Consider the following 17,810-nt stretch of genomic DNA (forward strand, 5'->3'; position numbering starts at 1 on the left):
GCTAGATGGACTTGATAAAACTTGTTTGAGAATGTATTTTATATCAATTCTTGCTTATAAAATAACACAGTGTTTCACTGCAGGCAACTTACGTCAATTGATACCATCATCCTTTGGGCATATCTTATTATTATTATTATTAACTTTGTCGAACACAGATGTTTACCATTATTATATCATTTAGACGCTAGTACGTAGATACTATGGAGTATAACAGAAAACAAACTTAGCATTTATCAGAATTTTCTTACATTTATTTAAATCGAGAGTTGGGAGACTTCAGAGGAAAAGATTCAAATTAACCATTTTCAATAACTGTAAAATGAAATTTATTTTAATATTAGTTCATAATTCCACTCTATTAGGTTACAATTCCTTGCAATCGAGAGACCACCAACAAATGGTGGCAACTGTCTTATTGTTTGACCGTGGCCACACCAACAAGCTTTTCAAAACAACTCTGAACAAACAACTTACCCTGAACTATATATCTGTATAACAATGCAATCTCAAAATTATCAAAGTACCAAAATACAATTTCATATAAATTTACGTCACTTCATGCAGACCAACACTGGAGCATGCTCAATTACAGGAAATGTGCATATCACATTCCTATAAAAAAAAGTATGCCAGCAAAATACTACATGGAATGTTAAAAACTACTATTTAACAGGCAGCTCTGCAGATCAAAATGCAATTTTGTGGCGAACTGAAATTACTGAAAATTGAACATATTAATGTAGTGCTACACTATGTTTTCAAAAGCATAAGTCTAAACGAGATAGTGCAAAAAACCAAAACTTTCGCACCTGCAAAAGATGTTTTATATAAAGTATACAAAATTTTATAGTACTTTTATTATCTATTTGAACAAGAGGCAAATGTTGTTTTGGCAGTGATGAAAATGCTGTGAAACTTTTCTCTTATGCTACTGTTATTTCAAAATCTACATAAACTATAGATTTGATGGCTGGAACAGTGAAGAAGTATATTCTGACCATTTTAATTACCTTTCGCGACAGCATAAGACACAAATTCTTTTAATTTTTAACGTTGGTGTAAAATGAATAAGAGGTAAGATTTCATAGCGGTGAAGTACTTATTCTTGATAAACAATAACTAAGAAAAAATTACGAGTAATTAGATTCTAAATTGTACAAAATGTTTTCGCAATGAGAAAACATGCACAATTACTGGTACTGCATATGAAAAGTATATATCCTGAAAAGGACGAAAAAAGAAATATTTTCATATGTTAGCAATACAGGGTATTAAAAAAATACTTTCTTCCATTTTTCAGACTATGCCATTCCCACATCGAAGTGGAAAAGAATAGCTACTTTTAAAACTTATTTTTCTCTAATAATGTATGTATTAATAACCAAATGTCTCACAGCTCAAACAGCGAAATTTAAACCTAATGAAATGTAATTGAAAGTGGCAGATGTTTAAGTAATATGTAATCTTTGCAACACACTGACAAGTTGCTGTAACTGAATACTCTTACAAATTAGCATGAATTCCAATATGTTGACTTCTTAGTCTTAAATGGCTGATTTTATGTCTCCAGAAAAAGTTAAGATACAAGAATTAATATCAATAGAATGATATATTTGAATCTGATTTTTCAAATATATGTAAATATTTAAGATTAGCTGAATGTATGTTATCAAGAATTGTAGTTAATACAGTAACAAGACGAAATGTGAAAAAGGCAGAAACTTGTACAATATAAATAAATTGTCTAGTCTTGGCAGACAGTATAGGCATTATACTGTTATTCTGTGTATTACAAAACCTCCGATGGCAGAAACAGAAAGGAATATTTTAAAACTTCATTAAAAACTACTTATATAATTCAGGAGGAAAAAAAAAAAAAAATTAAAAAACGAGTCATTGTTCTGACAAGTAGCTTCAAATTACATACACAATTCAGTACAGTATTTATCTCTCTCTCTTGTATCATGATAATGATGCTATCAGTACACATGACTTTAATTGGGTTATCTTGGAAAATCGTCGGATTAAAAAAACAGGTGTGCAAACAACAATTTACTGTTTTGCTATGCATTACTAGCAATGCTGAGTCTCATTGTATTAATCCGAAGTGGTTAATGGGACAGAGAGAAAGAAAGGAAGGTGGGAGAGGGGGAGAATAAAAGTTTCTAATTCGTGGAAAACCGTTATTAGCTCAAACAATACAGTACACCCTAACCGGAGCATTTTAAGTGAATAAATATGTAGTAGAGTGAAATGTACTGTACTGTAACAATAGTAGTAGCAACTAGGGATCGGATTTTCAGGCACTGAAAGCTAATATTTCAACTAGCTATAGTTATGAAGGAGTGAGCAATACCTTCCACTTTGGTATATATACTGGTAGGTCTGATTTAAAAGTGATAGCTACCTGTAGCAAATGACGAAATTCCATGTTTGTTGTTTAACTGACGAAGTTCGCGCTACTATTAGCTATAGCTTCCACTCAAGACTTATGGCTAGCTTCACTATGTGGTGCTTGTTTTTCAAACGAAAATTCAAATTAATGGTCTCAAATGTTATTTACAAATTAGCAAGTATGCCTCACTAGATTCATTCTCCAGTCTTTGTGACAGCTCTTCTTTTTTAGTTTCCAGAGTTTTGTAAATAAGGCCTCAAAACTGATCTAACCTACACCACATCTACTCAAGTATACCAAGTGTCATTTTTAACTTTTGATACCTAAAAATCTGGTCCCTAGTAATAATATATGAAGACTGTGATCCCAAAACGCGTTAAGCCCATTTTTTATCCACCAGTCTATGGAATGAGCAAGCTTTCAAGTGACATGAACAATAACACAAGCTTTTAGACATGGATTGGCGTTGTTTTGGAAGAAAACTAGCTTAAAATATAATTATAAAGGTCTCAAAGGCCAAATGAAATGAGCGTGTTTTGGGATCACACTTTTCATAATATGTGTATGACCTACGTGCATCATGCAGTGTCGCCAAACTTCACTCATGAACAGGTTATCTAAAGATTTTATCATATATTCTTAATAAAATTTCTTAACACTTATGTAATTTTGTATAATGTCGAAATGACCAGCCTCATGGTCTAGTGGTCAGAGCTTCTGGCTATAGTTCATGAGGTCCCGGGTTCGATTCCCGGTTAGAGCACAGGAATTTTTCCTTAAAGGGGCTTATTCCTGTGTTCGTCCATGGTCTGGAATTTAGGTTAAGTTTAGATTTAAGACCTCTCCTGGCACCACATTATCATAATCATCCTATCACATCATCGGGGTAATGTAACCCCGCCTTCCAGGCACCCCAACCTCGGTTACAACTAAGCCACGGCCAGGAGAGAAGACCAGAAATGTCGAAAAGACAACCTGGTGGCATTGGATAAAAAAAAAATTAAAATAATGTCGAAAATTGTTCGATTTGGAAAATAAATTCAGTCTCTCACAATTCTGCTATGAAGAATTTTTACTATTAAAAAATACCTTCAAATGGAGAGAAATTTTATTTGCAAAGGAAATGTCTAATTTTAATTTTCCTCTACATACAAGAAATGACAATTAGAAAAACTGAATCATGTATGAACATTTGTGCTTGTCTATTCTAAGTATTTGGAAAAGAAAAAAAAAGGGGGGGGGGCAACAAATTGACCGGGGTGGGGGGGGGGACACAAAGACAGTTAAATTAACATTTCGATAATACAATGATGGAATATTTATTCGGAGTCAGAAGTATACCTTATGACAATTCAAGCAATAGCTATTGAATAAGGAAATATAATCTGAGATAACTGAAAGCCAAGACATTTGAAACTTTGAAATAGTGGTGATTAAAACTGCGCCATAATATGTAGACTCCAGAAAAAGATTTTGAGAAACGAAAGAGTGAGTTATGTTCACATCACCTATATCATTTCAGTCAATTCAGTGTAAAAATGGAAACAGACAAGCATTTACTGAGCAAGTGATTGTACAACATGTGCAGGTCATAAACAGCCGATCCTTAGTATTGCTTTAGTTTGCATTTCAATAGCAATTCTACTCCATTGTGAAATGAAATCCTTGGCTCCTTGGTTCCCCCCAACATCTCCAATGCTTATACTTCTCTGTCTTTCAGTGTAAGCCTATTTCTCGAAAAGAGATTATAGCAGGAACTGTCTAGCTGTAACAAAAATTACTTCCAATGGTCTATATAACATTTTAACTAATTAATTGTCTTCGTTCTTTCTAATCCCTTATTTTACATTTGCGATGATTGTGAAACTGAACTGTAATATTCTCATGCAAAACTGGAAGAGGTAAAATCCTAAATAGTCTCGAGAACTTGTTTATAATTTGCAAGCATATTTAGAAAAACGAAATTCTGGCAATCTATATGCTCATACAATAACCTGCATCATAAATTGATTACTGTGGAATCTATCTGATTTTCAATCCTGATTTATTTCATCAGGGTTCAACTTTGATTTGTCCCACTCTAGCCTTATGCATTCCAAAGTTGTTGATATGACTACCAAATAAGAATTTCTCAGCCAAAATGTAGCATTCCTTGCTGTGAGAAATCGCATCATATTAAACTAGTGTCTAAATTACTAAACAACCCAGTCTCAGACTGCAAGCTGTATAAATTTTCTTTTTAAAGTTTAAAGGAGAAATAACAAATACAAGACGACGTGAAATGTTCTCTTTTGTTTAAAAACCTACCAATCTAGGTTTAGGAATATTGTTGGTGTTGAACAGCAAGCTTGTACATTAAAAAAAAAAATGAACAAAATGAGATTTCACTTTATCCCTGTCGAAAAAGTTTTTCTGAATGTTCTGGAAACATATCTTATGACAAGACATGAATACAAACTTTACAAGAAGATATTTAAATAACCCTTCATGTCAGATACTTGTTCGTTATTAAGATATTAAAATGTTTATTTTGCTTTCCTGTAAAATTGAATATTTTGACATATGAGGTTGCTGTTCACCATCATCGATATACATTTTATAAAGCAAGAATTTTAATGTATTACAAAAATACATAAATAACCATTTCTGCAGTGTATCAAAAAATGGAATATTCAAATTTCTGAGAGTTCAAAACATGGATACCTGTGAAGAAAGGAGAGAAGATGAGGACAACAAATTTCCAATGCCCTACTTAACTCCGTTATTTTAGCACTAACTAAAACTATTTTGTTTCATATATACTGTCACAAACAAAATAAGAACGAAACATACTCCAGACTTGCACTGTGTATCATTTCACATAAGAAGCATTGAACTTTGTAACAAAGAGAGAAGCTGTGGTGTGGCCACGGTCAAACCTTTAGGAGTGAGTAAGAAAGGTAATGATAGAAATAGAGTGGTGTGCACTGCTGGCAATACAATTATTCTGTCTCCATGGCAACAGCAGGCACTGGATCCTGGGAGCCCTCCCCTGCTGGTGGTGGCTGGGGGGGTGTTGGGTCCTGGCCTGTCGAATCCGGCTGTGTCCCACCACGCTTCTCTTCCCCCTCAATCATCCTGAGATACTGAGCAGTTCCGTCTTCATCGAATACCTTGAATGGGGTGTCCTTGCCAACAATTCCTATGGACACATTCTGAAAAAGAGTTAATCAACACATATAGTGAGGATCACGCAAGAGCAGTTTCTAAAAGGCTAATTTGGCTGTCTCTTCAGTGTTGCCAACTAATATCAGATATCACCAAAGAGAGTAAAAATCATGACATGTACAACAACAACAATAATAATAATAACAACAACAACAATAACGATGTCTTGCTTATTTACTACATCTCATCTATATGTTGGGGGTATTTTCTAAATGGTTCAATAATTTGTGAAAGAGTAGGCCTATATTTTCCACCTGGACCTCTCGCACATTATGTTGGAAATTAGTAGATTAATATGATCTGATATTAAAATGTATTTTGTCTGACAACATGAAAGTCATTGCTTTGACTAAAGAGTTTACGATTGACGAGACCTAACCTAAAAATGTATTTTGTTTCAACACTTGAAATGATTATTACAAACCCCGAAAACCGAATGCCACATTAAAATGTATGTTTAAGAATACTTACTTATTCCTAATAATTTTGCTAGTTTAGTTATAATTGCTGTCACCATGCGCATTTTCTATCGATCACCCAAGTGCATGTATCACACCACATGTTATATTTATTTACACTTATCTGACTATAATCTTGAATTGTAACCACAACACATAAAATAACTGTTATGTAATTATTAATATAATTCTGATATTAATTAATTAATTATGTTCGAATTTCACTAGCTTCCAGTAATCGGCTCAGAAATCTAGAACAATTTGAATTTTCATAAGTTCCACTACCGACAAGAGCTGTTCCTGCTGCCAACATAACAGTTAGAAAATCACTACCAGTTGTTGTATTTGTCAGTATCGGAATTCGAAACGAAGTTGGCAAAAGAAAATTCAACCTTCAAACTACAAAATCGCCATAATCCACTAGCATATGTAACAATGGGGGAAAAATGGTTAGGTTTCACCCTTAAGGTATAAAGAAAGCAACACATTTGCAGGTCATTATCATAAAATACACTTTATGGGTATGTGCCGTTCTTCCAGAACCGACCTCAATTGATCTTTAGCCAGGTTTGAACTAGCGAAAATCTGATTCACTGATGATCATATTCTAAAAATTTATTCCAAGAATTTACACAACACCAATGGAAATCTATTCCTCAAAATTTCAAAACGATAAAACTGAATAGAGTAAACCCTCGTTAATACACTCAGTTAAAACGAACAATTTTCTCAGTCCTGGTTCAAATACAGTGATTTTAATGGATTTTTATTTGGTTAATACGAATTTCTGTATATATGAACTTCGAACAAATTGTTAATCATGCAGACATGGGATTTAGACAGTCATCTTCAATAAAATAGCTCTTTCTCATAACATTATCACAAAAGTCCTATATGTAATAAATTATGTGCACATAAAGAAACAAATAAAAAGACTTCACCACAGTGAGCTAGTGCAGTCGTTAACTAGGCAACGTTGCAATGATCTGAGTTGCTGACTGCAGAATAGCCCCACTCCATGTTCATAGTTGTTCTTCATTCACTTTAGTTAACTATCTGAAATTAAACTTATGTTCTATTATGAACTTTTCTATTCAGAATGATCTCGAAATAAGCTTTGTAAGTTCTGTTGTAACTCCATAGTCATTCTATTCTATATTCTACTTCTTTAATTCCTCAGCATTCCTGCACTTACCTTCGTGTTGAGCTCCACCTCATTAGGCAGGGTATCGCGGAGGGCTCGCAGACCATGCTTAATCAGTTCGTCAGTGTCACAGTCCACAAATTCTTCGAGGTGCTTCTCCAAATAGGTGCGGGCACTCTGAGAGCGGGACCCTACTGCCATGGCTTTGCAGTCAAAGTAGTTGGCTGATGGGCAAGTTTGGTACACGTGTGGGCCCTGGTCCTGTACACAAACAGATAATCAATTACCTTAATGTTCTTTCTGAGAAAGTTACCTAGATTTTTAATAATCTTTGTATCGTCATATGGGGTAAATCGGACTCTGGGATGACTTCGGACATTTTTATATGATTTTATTTAAGCAAATATAAAAACTGTATAATGATATATTTTTTACTCAAATTTTTGTATGGTCTAACAAGAGAGCTTGCTGATTAAATTAAAATATTTGTACGTCATCAGTTAATGTAAAATTGTTACTTCTATCGGATTTTAACTAGGTAATTTAGTTGCTTCTTTGTCGTGTACAGTGTTGATGCAAAATTACGTTGAAATAAATCACGTCTTTCTTTAACCTATTGTCGATGTTTTGCGATAGTTATTGGTTTTCTATGCAGTCACTTGTCTGTTGTAAGAGCAATTACTTCAGTGACTGTATCAGTGTGGGGTGATATCGGACAATGCCATGTAAATACAAGACACCACTTGGAGTTACATGTAAGAAAAATTACGACCCTAAGAAAGTTTTGCGTGACTGGAAGAAATACACATGAGGAACATTGTCCAAAGATGCTTTTCCATCGCTCTTAAAGCAGACCTTGAATGAAATATCTGCAAAACAGCAGGGAAATATCAAGAAGGCTTTTCAATTCCTTTCGACCCAGAACATGTTATAAGTAAGCTTCCAGACAGTGACAATAATCAGGAAGAAAGCAACAATTGTTGGTTCAGCAGCTTTGAAGAAAGGTTAAAACATGCTAGGCCTAGATATGACACAGCAAGCAGTGGTGGCCGACGACGACGAAGAAGAAGAACATGAAGAATAAACATCTCACCTGGAAAATCTGTACTGGGTCGAGATATGGCAGAACGGGAAACTGAAGGACAAGAAGAAGCTGAAAACAGTGTTTTGGAACAGGAACAGGAGGAAGAAGGACCTGAAGAACAGCCACAGGAAGGTGTACTGATAATATAGAAGCTTTTGTAGTGGCGAATTATGAATATGAGGAAGAAAGAAAACTGAAGACGAGAAAGTATGTTGGTGTTGTGACAGATGTAGGAGCGAAGGATGTAGAAATGAAATTCCTGTGGTCGTACTGCAATAGTCAATCTAGTCTGTATTTGTTTTTAATGCTGTTGATGATGAAGATAGAGTTCCAAAAGAAAACACTGCCAAAGTCCTTTAAAAAAATCGCAGGAAGAAAAGGGAAGGCTTTTATTTTCCAAGAAAATTTTTGTAAAACAAGTTGAAAATATTAGAAAACATAGATTTTCTTTCATACATTGTAATAACGATTTCTGCTAATGTCTTAAAAATTGTATTAATATTGTAATAACATGTAAGAAATGTAAGGATAATATTGAGTACAAAAAAAAAATCTTTAACAAAGTTTAACAATAATGTTTTTTAAAAGTAATTTTACTGTCCGATTTCACCTTATGAAACAGCGATTTTGGACGGACATTGAAAAAGTATGAGTGTCCGAAATCACCTCGCTACATGGGGTGACACCGGACACTTTAAATTATTTTTAAAAAAATTATCTGATTACTATAAATATGAGTCCTGCGCCGTGGTGTCACAGTCTAAGGCATCCTGCCTAGGACTCGCGTCACAGAATGTGCGCTGGTTCGAGTCCTCATGGGGGAAGAAATTTTCTCATGAAATTTCAGCCAGTGTATGGGACCGGTGACCCACCCAGCATTGTGATGCACTTGGGGAGCTACGATAGGTAGCGAAATCCGGTTGCGAATGCCAGCTATAACGGCTGGGGGGGATCATCGTGCTAACCACACGATACCTCCATTCTGGTTGGATGATCGTCCACCTCTGCTTCGACATGTGGGCGTGAGGCCAGCAGCCGGCTGGTCGGTCTAGGCCCTTCACGGACTGTAGCGCCATGGATTATTTATTATTATATTTACTATAAATATGAATTTCTTTGAAAACTACATACCTAAAATATTTCCCCCATGATATACCATATTATTAAATCAAAATTTCAGTACACCATGAATAACTAGTTAAAAAGTATGCTAAATCCGTCTGATTTCACCCCATCTGACGGTATACTTCAATTAGAAGAGAAAGTCAGGCAGTCAATTGTTTGTCAATATCCTGGGTTGTTGTCTGCAATATAGCCTTGCAGATTTCCAAAGCGAATAGCTCATGTTATATGAACAAAGAACTATAATATCTATATTGGTGGAAAGTTCATAGTTCTTCAGAAAAAAATGTTTTTTTCCTAAATATTTAAAAATCTCTTATTGGGTAATTATTGCAAGTAGGATCGTGATTTTGGCCATATCGATAGGAAATTTAATGAAGTATAATTATTATTTATCCCTCTGGCATATTTCAATAGCGTGAATGGTTTTCGTGTAAATTTAATTTAAAAAACCCCTAAATTCAAGCCATTGCACGAAGTGAATGCAGCTTATGTATGGAGACTCACCAAATTCGTTGGACTCTTACATCTGTATCACGAGTGGAGTGTACTAGCGATGATGTTGCTGGACTGTTCAAACTTCAAACTTAATTTTCTAATTAACAGTGCATTTAATCAGAAACAGTAATATAGGTTTTCTATTCATTTATGTGTACCCTATCGTCTCTTTCAATCTGCAAAGTTATTTCACTTACACCCTGTATTTCTATTACTGCCACTGTTGAAAGTTTAGCAATGGTAAGGCAATTGTTTTGTTTTGTTGGTTGTCTAATACTCTTTTAAATGTGTTCCTTCCACTTCCTCATTACATGAAGCACCTACCTAAAAAGAAAGTCTGGTGATGCTGAAAATAATCAATATCGGGATATTCGTGGGAATATGTTTTCAACATTTCTCATACTGAAGAAGTTGTTGTGGGCATGCTATATGTCTGTGGACAGACAGACAGAAAACATGCCAAAAAAACTTCATCAGGGCTGCTGAAAACGTACTTTGAAAATGTACATCTCTGTAAAATTCTCGAAATAGATTTCTTGTAGCATCAATATACTTTCTCATATGTTTTTGAAAAACGGAAGATCTTTAAGTAGACTTCGACAATTTATAAAATGATTTTAAAATTCTTAAGATTAATGCTTAAAAATGTTTCTCAATGCGGACCTGCTTAAAATTAAACTGCAAACTTAGTAACTAGAGCTCTTATCATTTATATTAAAAAACATTACAATAATAATTGTTTTCATATATTTCAAATAAAATTGACAAAATTAATTACTATTTCATACAATGATCATGAAAATAGACTCAGTCTAGTCAGGAGTTGTGTGCATACAAAGACTTACATCATAGCCGGCAACCAGAAGCCCAACACCATATGGTCGACGATCATAGCGCTGAGTGCATACTTGCATCTTATTTCCAAGATTTGTTATCAACCGGCTGACAGGGAGTAAGGCATCATGGGAATATTTGTGATTCAGACACTCAGTTCTCATATAGCGGCTGAAAAGGACAAATGTTACGTGTTAAAAAGACAGTCATTAAAAGTTTAATTGCTTGTGCATCAAAAGAATAACCATTAAAAATATAATTAAACAAATTCTGAATTATTAGTAACTGAAAAGGATTACTGAATATCAGCAAAATTGCCAAGATAGAATAAAATTTGAAAAAGTACACACAGAGGAAAAAAATTAATGTTTCACATACAATTAGTAAAATGGCAAGAATGTTTGGCTGCCGATGTCAAAGATACCAATTCAAATCGAAATGAAATTTTTGGTGAACAAAATTAATGTTATAAAAAAAGTTTTCATAGAGTAATAATAATATTAATAATAATAATCATCATCATCAACAATACGATTTGGGCCCATTGGCCCGTTTCGTCTCCATAGCAATATTAAAATTGGTCTTTCCAGCGTTTTCTAGGGCGTCCGATTCGTCTTCTCCCTTGGGGTTTATAATGGTGTAGTCGGTATGGAATGCGAGTTGGTTCCATCCTACATATATGTTCATGCCATTTATTCCTATATTCTGTGATAGTTTCTATAATATTTGGCATATTTATTTCCTGTCGTATGTCTTCATTTCGCTTGTGGTCCAATAAGATATATCCTGCTATTGGCCTTAGCAGTCTCATTTCAGCTGCTTCTATTCTCTTCATTTGTTGAGTTGTCATACACCATGTTTCGGATCCATAGGTTAATGTTGGAATCGCCATTGTTTTGTAAAATTTTAAAATTGTGTCAGTCCTAACTTTCTTCTTTAGTGTTCTTTTTATCGTGCCAATTAACTGCTGGAATTTAGAGAGCTTCCTATCTATGTAGTTAATTTGTTCATATGATATCATGCAGCCTAGGTAATTGAAACAGTTCACTTGCTCTATGATTTCATTATTAATAATTATTTTCGTTCTTAATGGCGTTGTTCCTAATAATAATAATAATAATAATAATAATAATAATAATACAAGGCCATATTTCTTAGATTACCATCACAGATCACGTACAGCCATGAAAGGGAAAACACTAAAAAGACCTCTGAAATATTTGACAAACAAATTTAATTTGTTTTCCGAAATGAACAATTTGGTCTAATAATATTCATGAAAGCGGTGATGTGCTTATGTTACTGTTAGTAGATGATGACTGGCAATGCTGGGACAAAGATGGAATGGGAACAGCAGATGAACAGAAGCATTCGGAAGAAACTTGCTTTGCACTTGATCTATCACAAATCGCACAGATCCTCTTTAACAGGTTGAATTTCAGTAATTTCTGGTGAGATCTCGTTTGCTGATTATGTCATGATGGAGTTAAGAATGGATGTGTTAATGAATAAAGGAACTTGTTCAATGGAGGACAGTAAGTAATATTGTTCAGAATCTGCTTTACAGTGACTTCTATCTTCTATAACAAGAAAAGTTAAGTTGTTTTCTATATATCTTCTATATATCTATTTTCTTGACATTCTCAGAAATGCTACACAATGTATGCGTTTGTCACTATCATTCTAATTTTCAATTCACTGTTGATACTATAGCAAAAGTAGTTTCTGGCTTTCTATGTAGGAGCAAAGAGCTTTTAAAGGAAGTGTGCTTCAGAAAGGTGTATCACTGGAGTGTGTAAAAAAATGTAAAGAGAATATTACTGATTTAGTACCTGAGGAGTGTGATTTAAATAATACAGGAATGTGAAAGCAATTAGGAATGTGAAAGCAATTGGTGGATTCTGACAGCAGCCTAGACTGATGTCTAATGATGGACTTATTGAAGAATCTGTGTTTCATCTTTAAGATCAACTGTCAAATCTTAAAATTAATTGCTTTGCCAAGTGAGTGCAGGAAAACATTTTGAAGATAAGAAAGATAACCTGGGCGTTGGAGATTTGATCTACAGTTTCACTATGCAGAAAACTACTCTGTGGTGAGTCAGGACAAAATTCAGTGTGAAAGTGACTATTTTCACGTATGTTGCTTGGCTAGAAGATGTAACTATGTCCTATGCGGTGATAAGTGATGATTTATCCTATGATTAATATTGGAAAGACTAGCAGGAAAGGAATGGGGTTGCTCTAGAAATACTTTGAACACTACATACAAAATGTTTATACAGCCAGTGCTGACATACTGCGGAGAAATTTTAATTACTTCACCTTTCATAAACGAAATAGAACGTGTTCAAAACCAAGCTCTCAGGCTCACTACTGGTGGAATCAAAACAACTCCAATAGATTCTATGAGATTCCTCAATACTATTAACAGCATCAAAATGACTTTAAGTCACGATACGCGGTCGAACATCTGTACCAGCATCGTGGTATTGCCACTGAAGATGGAGGAGCATTCCTCCGAAACATGTATGGTTTTTAACTGATTTATTAATTTCAACTTAATTTTACAAAAAGTGTTCATACAACTGTAATAAATTATCTCTTTGTATGCTTAATATCTTATTCATGAACACTGTTGAATTTGGCCTTACTCGTGTAAATTCAATGATGGGAACATGTTTTTTCTTAATATTTTATTATATGGTTGAATTTTCCGGGCGTTGTTACGATTGGTGGCTCAGTTTGAGTGGGGGTAGTTGTGATTCATTGCTAGGTGGGGAAGTTCGATTGGTCGATCGATTGCAATATTCAATGATCTGTCTTTTGTCTTTATGACTTCGATGGGAGTGGATGGAAGTGAGGCTCGCGACCTCTCATTGCAGTGCCAGCGTAATCATTACGGGAATTTATTTTCGTATGCACATTCCAGATAAAAATCAAGATCAAATCAAAATGTTCTCTTCGTGTTCCGGTTACACATCTTGCATATACGAAAGTTAGGTTTGGTTAGTTTAGGTTTTTATTAACCAAGTCAGTTACACTTCTTGCATAAATGAAGGTTAGGTTTGGTTAGTTTAGGTTTTTATTATTTTTTTATTCCACATATCTGCAGTTATCATCTCAGATCCAAGATAATCCTGTCGTGAGGCGCATGTGTTGATGGTGTGTTGTGTATGGGTTTATACTGTCTTTTGTCTGACTTCGATGGGACTAGATGGTGTGTTGTGCACAGGGTGTAAAACGAGTAAGATAGAATTTATTAGACTGAGGGAAGAGGAATTGCGTGTGTTCTTAATTAATCATGGTGTGTAATCTGATAGTTGTGCATGTGACAATTGTGTGGATATTTTGAAAGCAGAATGGGAGACCCTATATTCACAGCTTTATGTCTAATTAGTAAGTAATAAGAGCTTATTCTATTATATTCCCCCAGTATTTTACCGTCGTAAAAACGATAGAAATACTTTCAATTGTCGGAAATCACCTACAATAACGTAACCTAATCTAACATTCTTAGGTTAAGTTACAGTTAATTTCCGACAAATAAAAATATTTTATCGTTTTTACGACGGTAAAAATATGGTGGAAATGTAAGTTTGAAAAAAAATTGTCCAAAAGTAGTCGAACTCCATAATTATCAAATCAATGAGCAAGATGTAACATTTGTATATTTTAATCAGACTCTAGGTAGCCTTCCTGAACTTAAAACTTAAAAGCCTTCCTGAACTTAAAACTTAATCAGTTTGTGAAAAGAATTTTCTGTGAATTTCCTTAAAAAAAATCTAGGAATAATGACAAAATTAAGAGAATAATAAAAGAGTTAACATTAGCCCTAATAAATAAAATGTATGGTTCTTTAAGTAAAAGCATAAATTATACAGTAAATTCCTTGTATCCGGCAACTGTGGTACAAAGCCAGTGCCGGATAACTAATTTTGCCGGATAATTGGAAAATACGTTTATAGGTTATGTAAAGACACACTGTACTGCACAAACATTTTCTTTTTCCATGTTGAAATTCAGTAATTTTCTTATAGATAATTAAAAATGAAGTTTTGAAATACGTACAAGGTTTATTTTTAGTACTGAATGCGGTAATGTACAGTAGTGGCAAAAAAAACTGGACCGACAGAATAATCAAAGTCCCCCGAAATGAGCCACTACACATGCCACGCCCGCATTCACAAGACAGCGAGTAATCTATTGAAATTGTTGTAGTTTCGACTGCTGACGTAGCCCATTTCGAAAGCCATTAGAAAATAAGCTGGTAAAATTCATGTTCTGGGAATAATAAGTTAATTAAGTAGTAAAAATCACTGCAATCGAAAAGTATTGGGAATATATTTGAATAAGGAACAAAAAAAAGAAATGTTTCCTTCCCAGGCAGGATTCGAACCACGGAAGTCTTATCGTGCTGTCACTGTGAACAAGGCTCTAAAATCAGCTACAAGGGTCGGTCTGGTTTTTTTTGCTACCACTGTACATTCATCAGTTCATAATTATTGTAATATAGTAATATATAATAGCATAAAAAATACTAAAATTTTCATAACCTTATGACAATCTTACATGGCAGTCATGTGACGTGAAGAGCAGTATAGCCAACGTCATAACCATAAAGACTATGAAGTAGTGCTTGATGATTTGAGCATAAGAACATTCCACTTGCGTTTCACGGAATCCATTGTGCAACAGCAGTGTTTAACTGTAATAGCCATGATACTATCCATCACTTGAATGAAATTTTTACGCGCAGTAGGAACAGAGAATTTCACACTTTCGTATTTAGACTCGTCCAAACCCCTTCGAAACGAGAGAGTTCAAGTTTTTAATTGAAAGATATCATCTCTGCGCTTTGTTTGCAAGGTCCAAGTGACACATTACCGATGCTACCCTCTACTCCAGGGACATAACGGTTTTTTTTGTCTGTTTTCACGCGTGAATAGTGTAAAGAATAAACACAATATGCGGCATGTGCGATCTACGAAAACCTCTCACATCATCGTCAGACTCTTCTCTTTCGCATGAATGACTATTTTCTTTTCTGCCTAGTCAGAAGAGTCGTTTTTTATTGCCGGTTATTTGGGTGCCGGATACGAGGAATTTTACTGTACTGTTAAAAAAAAAGAGTGCCAGTACAGAAGATATATTATTCCGGTAATTAATGTTCAAATTTAAGTAATTAATATTGTATTATCTAATTTATGACCTTCAAAACCCAAACTGTCTTATTCGTTCTTCTTCACTTACGTAACAAAGAGTAATAAATTCTGAAAAAAAGTATTATTTGAATTTATGAAGTTTTAGGAACTGTATGCTTAAATAAAAGAATAAAGAAGACTACTATACTTTACATTGTATTAACTAACTTCAAATAAAATCACACCAATTTTACCTTTTATAACTTATGCAGTATATGATATTAAGATAGCTATACGGATCATATGAGGAGTCAAAGAGGAAGGCAGAAAATAGGAAAGATTGGAGAAAGCTGAGTTTGCAGTGAAAGACCTGCCCTTGAGCAGAACATTGAATGAAATGAAATATGCAGTAGTAAGGTGGATGTCTAAATTGTGTTCCATCCGTTACATAATGAAATGATCAATTTTCAGCTTGCTTTACAATACATAATTGCTTCCACGTTTGACAGATTGAAAGTACCTGTAGGCCTATCTACTGGATTGTACATAGGCCTAATTATGATCATTTAGTTTTCAAGAAAATAGGCTATTACAAAATTACAGTTTTATATTTAAGAGAACTCTCTGTCCCGTTCGTTACTGTGGAATGGCTGATTTACTATGCGAAAGGAACTCCTTAGATGTCGTTAGAAAGTATATTTAACTACTAACATTGTAGGCCTTCCTTTTTCCATATACTCAGTTTATAGACATCCATTAGTTCCTTCCTAATTACACATTATAGGATTGGGGGAAGGTATCATAACATAATTATATTTTTTAAGAAAGTAACTGTAAAGATAATTTTATCCTCTTCCTTCCTTGTCTTACTTCAGCACCGCCCACATACCTACTTTCCACAGTCCCATATTGTTTCGGGGTGGGGATAGCTGGAGGAATTGGTATAATAAAATTTTTCCCTCAACTTTAACGTACTCAAAGTTATTAGGCCTAAAATACCATACCTAAGTATCCTTGCATCTGCAGTGAGACCTGCGATAGTGATGCCAATATGGGTGTCAATGGGTATGATTTTCTTCTGATGAGCCGACAACTCTGAAGATGCACGTTTCAATGCAATAAGTACTGCATGCGTTTTACTTTTAAGTCCCACAGTAGCCGACCCCAATTTTACTGCTTCCATGGCATACTCCACTTGATGGAGTCGTCCCTGGGGACTCCATACAGTAACATCACTGTCGTATTGATTACGAAACTGAAAATAAATAAATAAATTATATATATATATATATATATATCCATTAGAGAGACTCAATTGTTTAGTCACATTGAAACTTCCTATTTATATGTTTTAGCTAAGGTACTTCTCAAAATAATTACACTAACAGAGGTTCAATTCATCTTAGTCATGTCAAAAATATAGGTTATGAGTAATAGTGATTTTACGTAATGGCTTGACTGAAATACAAAGATTCATCTAATAATGGTCATCAGAGTTAATCATACTTAGTACGATTAAGTAAATATATGAAATGCAGTATATATACAATTCTTCAAAATGAAAGAGAAACACGCTAACTCACCATTTCTCCAGAATTCAATTTAACACACACACACTAAATAGTTCGGATAACTTCCACTAGAGCGCATAACAAACACAATGACGTCATACATGGAAGAAAGCAGTGAGCCAGTGTTGCCATATTTAGCGATAAGTCGCTAAATCTAGGGAATTTTAAATCAGTCTCGGCAACAAATTTTGTAAAAGACGGTCAGTGACTTTTCTACGGATCTTTTCAGTTAAAACATTCAACTGAAGTAATGCACTTCTTAGAGGCGTGGGTGCATGTTGAGTAGGTTAAGCCCTGATCTCATACATTTGTGACCAGTGATCAGAGGTGAAAGATGCTGATTCAATGATT

The 17,810-nt window shown here is 34.4% G+C and overlaps 1 protein-coding gene across 1 annotated transcript; it reads right to left on the reverse strand.

The window, feature by feature from the left end:
• Nucleotides 1-305: 305 nt before the first annotated feature.
• On the reverse strand, nt 306-17,577 carry Prosalpha6 (Proteasome alpha6 subunit). Its single transcript, XM_069839981.1, has 5 exons — nt 17,472-17,577; nt 16,893-17,143; nt 10,757-10,916; nt 7,259-7,468; nt 306-5,592 (listed from the first exon to the last, which is right to left on the reverse strand). The coding sequence occupies exons 1-5, from the start codon at nt 17,472-17,474 to the stop codon at nt 5,380-5,382; spliced, it is 837 nt and encodes a 278-aa protein (XP_069696082.1). The 5' UTR covers nt 17,475-17,577; the 3' UTR covers nt 306-5,379.
• Between the last annotated feature and the right edge of the window lie 233 nt (nt 17,578-17,810).

The sequence above is a fragment of the Periplaneta americana genome, chromosome 11 (assembly GCF_040183065.1).
Source record: "Periplaneta americana isolate PAMFEO1 chromosome 11, P.americana_PAMFEO1_priV1, whole genome shotgun sequence".
In the NCBI taxonomy this organism is placed as follows: domain Eukaryota; kingdom Metazoa; phylum Arthropoda; class Insecta; order Blattodea; family Blattidae; genus Periplaneta; species Periplaneta americana.

Excerpts from the sequence above, each read along its gene's own strand:
- Prosalpha6 (XM_069839981.1), bottom strand. Across the intron at positions 10,917-16,892 it reads GCAGATGCAAGGATACTTAG|CCGCTATATGAGAACTGAGT; the intron begins GTATGGTATTTT and ends TGTCCTTTTCAG. Across the intron at positions 7,469-10,756 it reads TTCTGGTTGCCGGCTATGAT|GACCAGGGCCCACACGTGTA; the intron begins GTAAGTCTTTGT and ends GTTTGTGTACAG.